Source organism: Anguilla rostrata, chromosome 1, assembly GCF_018555375.3.
Source record: "Anguilla rostrata isolate EN2019 chromosome 1, ASM1855537v3, whole genome shotgun sequence".
Lineage (NCBI taxonomy): Eukaryota > Metazoa > Chordata > Actinopteri > Anguilliformes > Anguillidae > Anguilla > Anguilla rostrata.
Genome location: NC_057933.1, coordinates 58,550,503 through 58,565,676, shown reverse-complemented (window position 1 = coordinate 58,565,676; position 15,174 = coordinate 58,550,503). Strand labels below are relative to the sequence as shown.

General features: G+C 39.7%; 1 protein-coding gene across 3 annotated transcripts in view; it reads right to left on the bottom strand.

Annotated features, from left to right (window-relative positions):
• Positions 1-2,782: 2,782 nt before the first annotated feature.
• grb10b (growth factor receptor-bound protein 10b) overlaps positions 2,783-15,174 on the bottom strand; it is a 74,608-nt gene continuing 62,216 nt past the window's right edge. For all 3 annotated transcript variants that reach the window (XM_064345206.1, XM_064345216.1, XM_064345225.1), the window contains 11 exons: positions 13,618-13,733; positions 12,201-12,275; positions 11,022-11,159; positions 10,616-10,726; positions 8,965-9,063; positions 8,338-8,415; positions 7,825-7,941; positions 7,444-7,507; positions 7,243-7,330; positions 7,036-7,129; positions 2,783-6,585 (listed from right to left, as the gene is read on the bottom strand). In XM_064345206.1, the coding sequence (XP_064201276.1) occupies positions 6,439-6,585; positions 7,036-7,129; positions 7,243-7,330; positions 7,444-7,507; positions 7,825-7,941; positions 8,338-8,415; positions 8,965-9,063; positions 10,616-10,726; positions 11,022-11,159; positions 12,201-12,275; positions 13,618-13,733 (1,127 nt within the window). In that variant the 3' untranslated portion in view covers positions 2,783-6,438. The remainder of the gene's footprint in view (positions 6,586-7,035; positions 7,130-7,242; positions 7,331-7,443; positions 7,508-7,824; positions 7,942-8,337; positions 8,416-8,964; positions 9,064-10,615; positions 10,727-11,021; positions 11,160-12,200; positions 12,276-13,617; positions 13,734-15,174) is intronic.

Genomic DNA, 15,174 nt, shown 5'->3' with positions numbered 1-15,174 from the left:
GCCCGTACCTGAGACTTTGAGACCCGACCCAACCAAGTACGACTGGTGCTTCCAAATCTGAAAACCAAACCCAACCAGAAACCGCTCACAGACGCAGTTTTACAATGCTTTGCTCCACTGCTATGCGCTTGAGTCATATCTATAATTATCTTACTGCAATGGGCTATGTTTTATTTCAATTTATAGGCTATGTGATAGTAAACAGTAGCTACACAGTTTACCCAGACACGGCGGCCCATCAGTAGAGCAGTGTGGTAGGTTAATAAACCAACTGTCTTACCGGTTAGTAGTAACCTACCACATCAATTTTTTGTCAACAGGCTTATCAGACCCGTTACCAAATGCCAGCAATGTTTCTGCTATTCTAAGACGGTATCTCACAATTCAGTGGGATCAGTCTTCTTGCCATCATAGGTCAAACTAGCATTGCAGTCCCATTGCACTGTATGTGACCAATGAGCTTTTTATGTTGTCACAGTGAGGTCATAATATTTCCACAATGAGCCTTTCCGGACTCATTTGGAATTTTAAGAAGTTGAAGTCTCTTTGAAAATATTCATTTAATTTCATCCACTGCAAAGTTAGGTATGGACTGCAAAGAGAGTGTGCGTGTGCAAAACAAGTTTTATATATATATAATAAATAAAATGTAATATCTTCAAATAAAAAAGCATTTAAAACATTAAATAACGCATATTCACTTAATAGAATACAATCCGAACCCTAACCGAGCCCAAATTGTATGTGAACAAACAACCCGGACCCGGACCCGGACCCGGCCCGAAACCAAATACCCGCCGGTCTCAGGTCAGGTTGCAGGCCTCTGTGTAGCCTACTGGATTCCCTCCATTGAAAATCTATACCATTCCTACTGTGTCTACGAAGACATTCCATTAAATTATTCTGGTCTTTAAACAATCTCTGCCCTGCGAAAACACCCACGAATTGGAGACACCCTTTTCCAAATGGACTGGTCAAAGGGCAGTGCTTTTATAGATTTCAATCACATTGCCTGACCGTAATCCCACTTCGTAGTTCACTGCTCAGGGGTGTCAAACACTAGTTCTGGAGGGCCGCAGTGTCTGCAGGTATTTGTGATTTCTAATCAAACAGCAGCTAATTAAGGTTCAGAGAACTAACTCTGTTCCTAGAGATGTACCATCCTATAGGTTTTCACTCCAACCCTAACAAAACACACCTTATTCAACAGCTGGAAAACTTTGTTGAGCTACCAATTAGAAGAATCAGGTGTGCAAAATTAGGGTTGAAATTAAAACCTACCTGATAGTAGATCTCCAGGAACAGGGTTCATTACAGCTGCTTTAGCCAATCAATGACTTTAATTATTAACTCATTGTGAAACAAAAACCAGCAGACTCTGCAGCCTTCCAGGTCTGGAGTTTTACACCCTGATATTGAACATGCACACATTACAATAACAGATCAAAGATCAGATGGGGTTCGAGTTGTCTTCTTAGTGGGGCATTTTTCTCCTGAAGGCTTCTGTTACTCATATTCTTGCTGGCACTTACTAAACATTTAAATGTTGAAAATCATCCTATTTGTATAGTTAGTCTGTTCTGCTATACCAATGAACAAAGAAATCATATGCTCGTGTAGTTTCTTTTAAAGATGTGAAAGAACTCTCAACATTGGTGAACTTGGCCTTTCTTTATGTTGTTCATAAATCTGAGTGTAGATTATGTACTGCATTTTGCTGGGTGTGACCAAATGGTTGTCTAAACTGGCCTGAGGTTTCTGATCAGGAACATTATATGGGGGATATTATTGTCTTGAAAATAATTTTTTTAAATGTAACTCATCGACAAATAAATTCAAGGAATTCACAAATACACACAGTTGATCCAAAAATAAATGCAACAGATCCATGAATACATGTAGCTGATCCACAAATAAATGTAACTGGTTCATATTTGTGCATCGCCTGTCACTCGCATTTATTTGTGGACTTTTGAGACAAGCCTCACAGCACAATTTGGGAAAAAATATAGTCCCCCCCCAAACTGAGTCTAGTCCAGCCAATTGTATTTTAAGACATTCTTTTGCTAACGTCCACATTACTGCCCACATTGGCTCTTTGATTAACGAATGAAGCCTTCAAACCTTGAACCAAAGTGAAACCACATCATCTTATATTTGTACTATCCCATTAGATTTGGAGAAGGGCTGACAAAAAAATCCGTAACATATGGTCAACATGGCACGCCCATAAAGATTTGCAACACTACTTTTTATATTTAACTAGTTAGCTTGCTAATTAGCACACTTATTGAATAAATAGCTCCGTAAAAAATAATAATCAATAAAACAAACCTTCCCTAGTGAAACAGAAGTATTCAATAGAAAGCGTTGCAAACAAATCGTAAAATAAACTGAATTTATTAGTTGCCTATTTGAAAATTGCAGTGGTTCAGAGAATTCTTGTATTGCAGGATTTGCAAGGACAACCTTCTGAAATTACCCCACGCTCCCTTATAAAACAGAAGCGTTGTGAAGCTTTAACACTACAGTCCTAATTTATTAATGTAAGTACTGTTAATATAGCAAATGTTTGAAGGTGTGTCTGGTAAAGCACCATTGATCCAAGATAAAATCCTACATTAGGGCCTATGGCCACCTGACAGTACCTACATAGAGTATGTGGATGTTAGGAATGTAATCAAATGGTTGTACGCACAATGTACAATTCACTCATACAGTTAGCTTGACCACCATGCACCATGTACATACACACAAAACCAGTAGAGCTGCAAGCATAAAGCAATGTATTAATGTTTTATTCTAATTACAATAAACAGAATATATCAGTCCCTTGTTTGTACAAAAATACCTGAAAAGGTTACAATTAAGATTCATAAGCCATTCAGCTATTTACAGAACAAAGCAAAGCACATTATGAATACAGAATTTACTTCTTAAAAAGAGGTTTTTTTCTTTCTTTTGTTTTTTTAATTCCCTGAAATTATATTATCTATGTTTTGCCATTCTCCTTTTTACAGTGGCAAAGTCTTGCATCATGACCATATACGCAAAGACCAGGTCTGGAAAAAGATCAAATGATTGGCGGAATTGTAAGATGAAAGTCAGTGTAGAGAGAGGTGTGGTAATGGGGTGGCTGGCACCTGCTAACATCTGACTCCATTCAACTGTACAGGAAACAAAAATGAACTGTACTGTACAAACCACAGTGATTTTTGGAAAATGTTTTTTTTTTTTTTTTTTTTTTAAACTATGCACCAAAACAAAAAGATAACTTCGCAAAAAGTCATTAACTGTTTGGCATCTTCTCGACTCAAATTCACTATGATGTATGGATCACAAACAAAAAATTACACTGTTCAAAAAGACCAGTTTTCAACAGGCCCAATGTTCAACCCTGAGCAGCCCAGTTCCATTCATGTCACTTCAACAGAAAATGAGTCCACTTCTTTGCACTGGGTTTTCATCAGAACCAGTGAGTGATGTGTTGAGGTGATAAACAGTAAACTGTAACAAGACATATCTGAGGATAGTGTTCTGATTGGAAATTGTCAAACAAATAACCCACCATTTAATTGTAATATGCTAACATGGTTAACATTTCAAAACTTAAAATGAGCTTATAAATTGAATTTTAGCTGAAGATATTCTTAAATATCCTGTAACAACGTATTCCTGGGGTCCAGTTTGTGATTTATAAACCAGCATAAACAGCACATATATACTCTTAAACTGTCATTTTATATGACAAATGCCAAAAGTAATCAAATACAATAACTTTAATATGTACACATAACCAAATAAAAAATGCACTAAAATAAATCAAGTTTCTTCATTTTATATGCAGTTATGATAAAACAAAATGCAGTAAATAGTGATCTGTAACTTAAAATACAGTGTTGCGTCTAATGTTACATGTTGTCATATACCATATATTTCTAATGTTCAAGAGTCTGAAGAAGGGAGCATTTAATATCATAAAGCTATGGATCCAACCTGGAAGACCATCATGGTTTTAACTGAAATAATTGTGAACAATAAAATAGCGTAAATGAAGAATCTGGTGGGATGGAATTTTCAGGCTGAGAGTAATGGTGCGCACACTGTGTATGAACAGACCTCTGAAAACACCTCTGTGCTAACAACGATATCACACATAAATAATTCAGAGAAATTCCAATTTTTAAGCAAACACAAAAACAGATTATAGCCTGTTCCAAACTCAAAATGTCTGTCGTGACTAAACTTATATATAATGAAATGAATACCAGGTGCCGAGTCACCTGCATCACACAATTCCAGCATACACCATAAAACAGATTGCCTATATACTTTCAGAAGGCCACAAGTCTGTGAGCATGTGTGAGTGCATGCATGTGTGTCCATGATACATGTATATATGTTCTCTAAATGGATGTGATCCAACGTCATTTAATGAATGACAAAGATCTAGATTTGTGTTTGCTCTCAACTTCTTTCCAATCTGAAACAAAATTATAAGAAACATACTGACATGCTGAGGGTCTGCTGGCTGGACCTGCTTGTTAAGACACATTAGAAAACAAGCAGGTATTACCAGGACATTCACCAATTGTGTGCTTAACCAGTGAACATTCTCAGAATATTTTGTAAGTCAATCCATTTGAACAAGACTACTAACAACCCAAACATTAAAATAATTAATATGCAATGTCTCGTTTAAAGGGTATGTGATTTGGTTAACATTTTGAAAAGGCCATGTAGATTCTAAGCATATTTTCTGAAGTGTACCCTTTAAGTGCAGACCTGCCATAGAATTCAATCTTACTGAAGCACAAGTGAGACACGGGTGCTATGATTTTTTCACAGATTTACTGACAACTTAAGTCAGAATACTAGCCATGACATGAGGTGAAAAGATGAGTTTTAAATTTTGCTTCATACGAAACGTTTGTCACAAGTATCTTGGATTGTTTAGACTAAAAAATACATAAACATTGTAGCCTACTCTACAAATTAAACTTGAAAATGAAGTGTATACACACACACACACACACACACATATGTATGTGTGTGCACATGTGTGTCTGTACTGTATATATAATTTGAAGTTCAATAAATTGCTGAAAGTGAAAAAAAGGGAAAAAACCCTACATTTCAAGTAATTATTTAAATCTGGATAAATAAATACAATAGCTGAAACAATACTTAAAATTGTTGAGTCATTTGCATTTCATTTAAATAATTTCACCCTAAGGAGCACTTTGTTAGTGTAGCTACTATAGCTCTTCTCTCACTAGCTTCATACATATTGCAGATAGTAAAAAGATGGCTCTATCTTCACGGTCTCAGTCTCAGGGTGGCGGGACGTTCCTGCCCAATCCGCACTGCTGCTGTGCCCCACATACACGCCATTCGAACAGAGGAACAGGAGATCTCAACAAACTTGATCCAGACTAGGCATTTGCTGCAGTTCCAGTGGATTTCCCTTTTCACCAGTTAGACCCAGAGTGGCTGTCTGCACGTCTCACTAATCCGTACTGTCTTCCCTAACAAACTGACGTCACAGCAGTGTGCTAGAGGGGATGTAGTGGTTATAACTCAACATCGGGTGACAGAGGGGGGAGCTCAATAGGCAGATTACCCCCCACCCTCCTCACTCACTGGGGCACAGGTAACCTGCTCTCCCGGATCACAGCAGACCAAGTGATTACCTTGTGGAAGATGGGGCGGGTGCTACGGGGGTTGACTGAGAAATGAAATATTTCTTAAAGAAAAATCTCATGAAGAGAAAATTTTAGTCAAGTAACTGACTAAGTGTGGAGGACGCAAGATGCTCAGAACCTGCATAAATGCTGCATCATAGAACTGCTGGCTGAGAACGAGACTCCTCCTCCCATCCAATCCCTCCACCCATTCCTGGGGAGCAGTCACCCCATACCCTCCCTGGGATCGGGGATTAGTCTCAGCCCAGATTTTCTCACAATCCAATTAACCAAGAGGGATTTCTCATGGAAGGTGAAGAATGTCACTTAGTTTTGCAGAATGTCATTGTCAGCTCCAGGGGACTGTTCTCAAGCCAGCAGGAGGAAACTTAAAAATAAACACCTCTAACAGATAAAAATGTAAAAATGTAAACAAATTTTCATCTAGAAGTAATGGTGAACAATTAAAAATTCCTATTGCTATCATGTTCTTGTGCATTTCAGGCTGGAGCCAAAACAGTAGCGTGCTGATAATGATGCCCCTGTAATGACACCATTCTGCACGTTTTAACAAGTTTAACAAGACTAAAAACATGATTTTAAAGAAAATTAACACCCACCCCCACCCCACCTTCCGCTGAGCCCCTCCCACAGGCAGGTCCCCACTGCTCATCATCAGAGGACTGGACTTGTCAGGTTTTCAGAAAAAGAAAAAGAAAATGCAGTTAGGTTGTTGTTTGTAGGCAAAGTCAGGTCATAAGGCCACTATGGTGCAGGGGTGTTTGAGCCTGCAAGGCAGAACTCCTCTGTTGAGCTGGTAAAACTCCACCAGCTGGATCAAGTCGGTGAATTTGGTGGAACCATCATCGAGACTGAAGAAGATCTGTCCATCCTCTTCACACTGAAGTGTCAACAAAAGAAGAGCAGAGGAGTGAGGGATTATCACAGGAAACTCAAATATCCAAATTCCATGCAGACCATTTCTTGTAATGCATTTTTTCTCTGACATTTATGGTAAAGAAGAAAAATTTGCGCAAAGACAGTTGTATTCTATACTTGGTGCATGACATGTACAGGAAATGCAGCATCACTTTTAATCCATGTGACCAAAATGGATAATTTTTCCAGCTTTTAAATACCAATGTAACATTCAAAACTGCCACAGACATACATAATTACGACAGTTGTAAACAACACAATTTTAGATTTGAAATCAACTAATTCCCACATGGTTAAAGTGTGGATTCTCAGCTTTTATTAAAGACTATATTTTAATGCATTTTGGGTTCACCATGTAGACATTACAGCCCATACCCATCGGGTATTGTTTTTGAACACACGGGAAACTCACCGGCAAGATCTGGAAATGTTTGATTTTCTGGTGATGGCACAGTGTGAGCACAAAAGTCTTGGGATTACTCTGACTGTCCCTTAGGAGGAATAACCTGGCTCGGAGACACAGAGAACACTGCCATGGAACCCCTGTAAACTGTGTTGTCATACATTCCAAGTATATCCCCCCCACGGTTGTGCAAAGTTTACAGGCTACTGCTCTCACCCATCCACTTGGCCCTGCTGCATGACCATCCTGTGGGACTCTTCTCTGGTGATGCGGCCGTGAAACCACAGCTGTGTTCTGTGAATGACTGAGCCAACAAAGACACCTCTCAGAAACCATCAAGAAAGACAACTCATGCTCCAGCGCATGGCTAGCTCTCACAGACGATAAGCTGAAGTGTGTCTCTGAGGTGAAGCTCACCTGTGCTAAGAGAGGGATAGAGTGGACTGGGGCTTCCGAGTACATTAATTCTCTGGCTTCGCTTCTGAAAAAAAAAAAAAAAACAGACAAGATGACATCTTGACTTCATAGCACTGAAGTCACACACTATGCTACAGCCACACCCTCTGGCATCCACAAAGAGGTTCTGCTTTCTTTCTGACTCATGCTGCAATTGTAATTGCAGTTACCCCCAAGTGTTCTTACAGGCTGCCACACCCCAGCATGCATACCATTAGCATACCATTTAGTAGGAACACTGCAATTAATTATGGTCACCTCTTACCCCCTTCACACAACTTCTAACCTGCCACAGTTCCGTGGTGGGTGTGATCATATGGTTTTATGCAGAGTAAGACTCACCCTCCATGCCTGCCCTTCCTCCATGGCAGCGCTCTGAGCCTCCAGAGGGTTCGCAATCACCCGTCCTATTCTCCCTGAGAAATCCATGGCAACCAGAGAATTCTCTGAGACACTTCGCTAGGAAGATAAGTGAAGTAACAGCACAGTTAGAAAACTGGAGAGTCAACACAGTTAAAACTAACCGAGCAGTTGGTATACCGGGGCAAAAAATACCTGCACGCCATTCGAAGCAACATAATTAATACATTTTTGAGTCAGTGCAGCAAAATAAAATTAACCAAAGTGACTTATGATTTGCCTTTATGAATACACGTTGTCCATTTATTTTCATTTGAATGTGTTTTTCAAATGAATATTTACTGAAGCAATCCAAGTCATCTCTTGCTAACAGGCTAACAGTATTTTACCAATCACAAAGTGCCTTCGAGCTATTCAGTGGTTTATGTTTATATGATTTGGAAACACTGCTCTGCAGCCCTGTCATGGACATGGAAATCAAAAACAGGATTTTACCACCGGTGTGGAAAAGTGAGACAACAGGGTCTTTCTTTGCTGGGGGATCTTGTAGTTCTGATACAGCAACATGCCATACTAGAAAAGGGGAAGATTAATGAAAGAGAGATTTGTCATTTTCTTTACAGATGTAGCAATTTCAGATATCAAGATGCAATTCTGCATGCAGTTCTCTAATACCAAGGGGCCAATGTGAGTATACTATTTGACAACAGTGCCAAAACAAAAAGACAAAAAAACAAAAAAAACAATACAGAGTTGATTTATAAAGGCTTTAGGCATTACGTTTCACACACAATGAATACTGAAAGATTAGTGACCTGGCATTTGACAAGCACTAAGACTTGGGCCAGTCATAACAAATGCAATGGATTGTAGGAAGGAATTACAAATCAAACAGGAACTCCAGGGGCATAAACTTTCACTTATTTATAACTGGCTTAAGAGCATTTTGCTAAAGTAGTAATACCACACATGCCTACAGGGGGAGCTATAACCCCTAAACACAGATTGCAGGCTCTTTAACACAAAAGACTTATTTATAGAGGGGAATGACTGAGCCCTTATAAAAGACTGTAAATATTTGTCCTCCCCCAATATGAGCTTGATTTGGGTCACTTCTTATACCTTGAAAAGTCTGAATGTGGTCATCCAGCAGGTCCGGCTCTGCTCGTCCTCTGCACACAGCATCCGCAACTCCTTCCCCTCATTCCGCACTCTATTGGGCTGTCAATCAACATTAAAATCAACCAAATAATTCCAAACCAATCAAACAATCTGTGTAGGATTTGAAAAAATAACACAGTAGCTCTTATATTCCAATATATTTGAATATTGTAACCACTATTACAATATTTTAGGAAAATCTGCAGGTTGAAGCATATTTTCTTTTACTGTATTCTGAATTGTTTACTGCTTTTACCATTCTAATTTCAGCTCCTTTATTTTCCTTGTATTTACAAGGTATTCAGCACAGCATGTGCTCTTTGTGAATATGTAGTTTTGGTTTTTATGTTCTTACATGTAGGTGTTATGAGCATGTTAGTATTAATATTTTGCTGCCAATTTTACTGCTGTAGACTGCATGTACGTTTCCCACTTTTCTCTGCAATCTGACATGCTCAACCTCAGCGGGGCTGCCTGTTGTCTGTTTTTGAGTGAGAACTAATGTTTTAGTATGGACCCAAAACAGAAACCCTCCCTACTGTATGTCTTTGATTTAATATTACTAGGAACTATACAATCTACCACTGCCCCCCGTGGTTAGCCCTGTACTCTATAAACACCATAAAGCCCATAAGTGACATGCTACACAGAAGTCTCCTATTTACAATCCATAATTTTACCACACAACCTATACTATTACTCCTTGCCTAGGAGCACTGTTCACCTCTGCAAATGCATATTTATGAGATGTCTTTTCTTAATAAAAGCTGGAGAAATTAAATAAGAATACTACCAATTAATGAATACATCAATTAAGCAACCTTTGTGTCAAAAAACAAAGGTTGCGAATGTCTATGACTGACTGAGTGACTGAGTGACTGAGTGATGAAGTTACACCACTGGTCGGCCGGATCACGTGTGTTAGGTCCAGCCATATACTCGGTTTTGACCTGGTCTTGTTCCATATTCAGCAATGACCGAAAGCTCTGTCAGACCACAGTGGGACTTCTTGCACCCAAATGCTACCTGGCTCCTCCCCACAGCCCAAAAGGGGGTGTGACTTAATTACCCACTGAGGAGGATTGTGGGATTGTGGGATTGTGGGATTTGGCTGGTGGGGTGAAGCAGGAAGGTCAAAGTCCCTGACCTCACTGAAGCTGATCCCTATCCTGCGGGATAAGGACCTCAGCAGAGCATGGGCTGGTAGGTCTTGGGATTTGAGGAGGGGAGGGGCACTGTTTTAAGGGATAATTTGTTTTTGATTAATTTGGCATCTGAAAGTGGGTTGATGATGACCACAAAAGCCCCACGCAGGCATATGGGTTTAATCTGGCTCAGCTGGAAATAAGAGGCTCTTCAGTCACAGCTGATAGGTAACAGGTTCTCCAGGGGAGAATACAGAGGAGCAGAAGGAGAAATTCCACTTCAGAAGTGTCACTGCGGCCTTGGTAACTGCAGCGGCACTGAAGTAAAACTTCAAAAAGGCAAATTCAATGTACAACAAAGCAGCAGGCCAGAGAGAGCACTGTGTACTGCACACCCTAAAATGCTTGGAAATAGATGAGCTAATTCCCCACTCCTATGGTGTTTAAATTGAACACCTCAAACTCACCTTTATACAGAACTCAAAGTCAGTTGGTGCACTGTGTAGCTTCCTGCCAGTTATGACGGTGTAGATGTTGCTGTCCTCGAGGTCTGAGAGCAATTGCAGGTGTCTGGGCTCCTGCAAGTCAGCAGCTACGTTGTTTACAGCAAACAGAGGAAATAACACGGCTAATAGCTACTGCTAAGACCAAACCAGGGCCAATGCCTATGACAGACTGCACAGAGGCCTGCTTGGAGAGTACCTCCAGCAGGAGACAAGAACATCAGGCCACTGTGCCTCTGAGGCAAAACACCTGTGGTCACATGCTGTGCACATTGTTAAATTCCATACAACATAAAACACAACCCGTCTGACAGGGAATACATTCAGAAAGAGAAAGAATGTATCAAAAAGGCAAAGTTTTTCTCTGTACCTTTGATGTTCCTTTTGTTGAATAGTACAACCCTGACCGTCTTAAGAACACGTACAGCTTCTTCCAGGATTTCCTGCCCATCTCCTTCACATGAAGGAAGCCCTGAATTTCAGGACAACTGCTGGAGTTCAAGAAGTTCTGAAAAGGAAGATATGCTAGTAACACATTCTTGATTATGTAAGCTCATCATATATTATGACTGAATCTAAAGAATTGAATCCATCTCTAGAAATAAACTAAACAGAGCCCTTCCAGAAACATTGTATAGGGAATTATTTTCACAAAAAAGTTTTTCTGTATATTTATGGTTTTACAGTACACTGATAAAATGTTTAACATACACTCAGTGATCACAGTATTAGTTACACCTCTCTTGTACTGGGTAGGACCTCCTTTTGCCTCCAGAACAGACTGAATTATTTGCAGCATGGATTCAGCAAGATGCTGAAAACATTCCTCAGGGATTTTGGTCCATGCTGACTCAATAGCATCATGCAGTTATTGCAGATTTTTCAGGCACACATTCATGCTGTGAACCTCCTGTTCCACCTCATCTTGAAGGTGTTCTATTGGATTGAAATCAGGGGACTGTGCAGGCCATTGGAGTAAACCCGAAATCACCGTGATGTTCGTGGAACCATTTTGAGATCATGTGTGATCATGATATGATATTACAAATTAAATGTTAATATCTAATGTTTACGAAGATGCACAGATAAATTCTTGGATTACTGAGGCCATGGTGCATGTTGAGAGAGAATAGTCAGGGGGGCCAAAAACTGAGTCTGACAGTCAGGCTTTCTGCAGACTCATACAGCTGCTTATTATTCACTAAATGATTCTCATCCAAAATCAGGCACCTATAATGTATAGACATATCCCTTCTTCTTCTATTCATGCTCTCTGACTGTCTGTAATACTCTGTACAAGACAGCATATTGTCCTGAACAAATAAGGAATAAAAAACTGTTCAAACTTGTTGCCAGCTGTTCAGTGGTAAGAGACTATTATGACCCAGCCTGGTTCCAGCTGCACAGTGCAAGTGGAGTATTATGGCCCACTCTGATCCCAGCAGTACAGTGGAAAGCAGGTATTATGGCCCAGCACAATTTGGTTATTTTGTGAAGGATTGTGCGGGAGCAAGCTGTAGGTACAGTGCGCTGGCATGTGTGATCATACCTGTAGAAGCTGTGAAGGTGGAATTGTGCTGCTAGTCTCCTGACACCATGCAATCATCTGCTCCGGGAAGAAGGTCTGTTAAGAGAACAATGATACACCTTTACCAAGAAACATGGACTATAATGGTCTCCACATATACCAAAATTATATTAAAGGTCACAATTTTATATTGGTTTAAAATGTTAATAAACGGTGGTAAGACCTAAACCTGTGACGGCACCAAGACTGTCACAAATGCCAGACTAGAGAGAAATTAAGGGAAGCTTAAGCTCACTCTCTCAGCCAGCACCAAGACCTTATCTCTCAACACCATGGTCCTCTCTGATACCACAGCCACCATGACCCTAAACACTGTGATGCTCTCTGACTAATTACCGTGACCGCAACCCTCCTGGTCCTCTCTGGCACTTGTCACTTAACCACAACCACTGCTGTCCTCTGTGATATTACAGTTATTGTGATTTCAAAAGCAATACATTTTCAATTTCTAGCAAGACAGCAACCACAACAGAAAATATTACGGTCATTTCTCTGATAACACAATAAAAACAATAGGGCCCAATACATATTATCAGAAAGGAACAGATAACAGATAAAAGGGGAGAAATTAAAAATATGTGGTTCTGAGAAGATCTATCTGTATGTAGTGTAAAATTGTCCAACAAATATGAAATTAAATGATTTTTTAGCAGTCATTCCTAAAATACTGGTTACATAACATTAAGCATTTTTATAATCCTCTTAGGTGCAAAATTGAACAGATACAAGCTGCCAGTTCACACATCACACCCTCCCTTGACCTGATTATACATTCCTCTTCTCTGTGTCAATGAATCACTTTCACTTCTGCCTATTTGAGAAAGTTGTCCTTTCCATAGGCTGCGCTGACATTTTTCTTAAAAATATTTACACTTTACCTGAATTTGTCTGGTATGTTCCACAGTTATTAAAAAGTCAAATAACGAGAGCAAACCAATGGCTGAGCTGGAATTAGTACTTAGCGTAGTATGCACAAAATAGTCAGATTATTACATTTGCCTTTCAGTTTATTTCTAACATCTGAAGAATGTTTTCTTGTAAGAGGGGCTAATTTTACAAGCATTCTTTATTCCTGCTTCAGAGCTGTACATACATAGGTTTGAGACATATAATACTTTTTATGCCAGGAGATTCAAAATTCATAACCAGTTCTGACAATGAGTGTGTTACACTACCTTCAGAACAAAACTGTTGCCACTCTGAATACACAACCAGAGGTCCAAATTTGGTGGAAACCAGCAGGAGGCACACGAAGTGACAAAAATGCATGAAATTTCTCGACCAAATTGCTTACACTTGTGCACACACAAATGAAGCAACTGCTCATTTCCTTGGACAGGCATGGACATTTTAGGAAACACACACGGAGAAAACTCACCAAGGGATTTGTGAAGAATTCATATTTGGCGTAGTTCTTCCTGAAGAGAAACCTGCTTTCGCTTGTCATCCCTGCCTGAACGTGTGCCACCATCTCGTGGTCTTCAAGACACCTCTCTGTGGTGGAGAGAGAAAAGCCAGAAAGCTAGGGACAGAACCTACAGTGCACACATGCACGCGCGCGCACACACACACACACACACACACACATAGTATCTACATCTTTATTACCCTAAGCATGACTGTGCTTAGCATGCTTGTGCTGATCAGCTCTCCAATACAAAACAGTGACTTTTGAACCTCAATATCTACAGCGTTTAAAAACCAATGACATTTCAAAGGTGGACTACAATCACCATGGTCTCACCAAATATTGAATTTGATATAGCTACATTACCCCACTATGTTGTGAACACCCGCTAAAAGTGCACAAACATAAATCAATTTAAACTCCACAGATCCTGACAAAAGACCCTCATTCTGTTGGTCCTTTGGAGATGTGTGCCTTCTACACTGTCATGGCTGTAGATTTTGTTAAATTTGAATGAGACCTCAAAATTCTGATGATGAACTGCCCATAGAATTAACAAGGGGAGACAAAATGCTAACTTTATATATCAGGCTAGCTTCTCAAAGTTTTGAATAATCAACATTGTTCTAAACAAACCTGAGGACAATGGGAGTTATGTCCAGCGTTACCAAATAATGTTTGTAGAAAGTTGCTAGGAACAGTTTGATTTGTGGCTAAAAATGGCCATGTGACATTACATTATGCAATAACATCATAGCGGGAAAGCCAACAAAATGCACAGTGACAAAGTTTTCCTACAAAAAATATGTCTATATGGCCTTCTGTCCTTCTGACTGTATACTTATGCGTAAGACATTTTGATGCTGATTTAATCATTCAGATGTGCAAATATTTGCATTAGCTGCATCATCATGTCTTGCAGCCAATCATTGCTTTATGCCTGCAGTGCCTAGTCCAGTGGAGGACATTTGGGGTGGCAATGTAAAAAGTTGTGTAAGTCGCTCTGGATAAGAGCGTCTGCTAAATGCCTGTAATGTAATGTAATGCAATAAAGTTCCTAAGTGAAATGCACATTTTAAAAGGTAAGCTAGCTATAAACATTCATTCTATTTATTAACATAATTTTTTTGCCAGCCAGAACATACAGAAAGATCTACATTTCATGAATCATTTTAAAAACCCGCAAAATACATCGACTATTTAGCAGATGCTGATGCGTATGCATGAATGCAGTTATGCCGACTGCCCAGTTCTGGATTAGCGGGGCATGGCCCATACCTATACAGCACTGAGCTTTTGGCTTTCGGACAAAAATAACCACAATGTTTCTGTTTTTTCCTTGCTCAAATGCTCCAGCTCCACAATCAATAATTGTCCAGCACAATCAATAATTCTTCCCACTGGACATTTACAATAGCTACTGTACATCAGTACACTTATCTTCTTCTGGAGGTGCTGTTGGGGAACTTGCACAATTTACACATTATCCTAAATGGCCGGGGGGGGGGTAAGTTATAATTCTGCCTA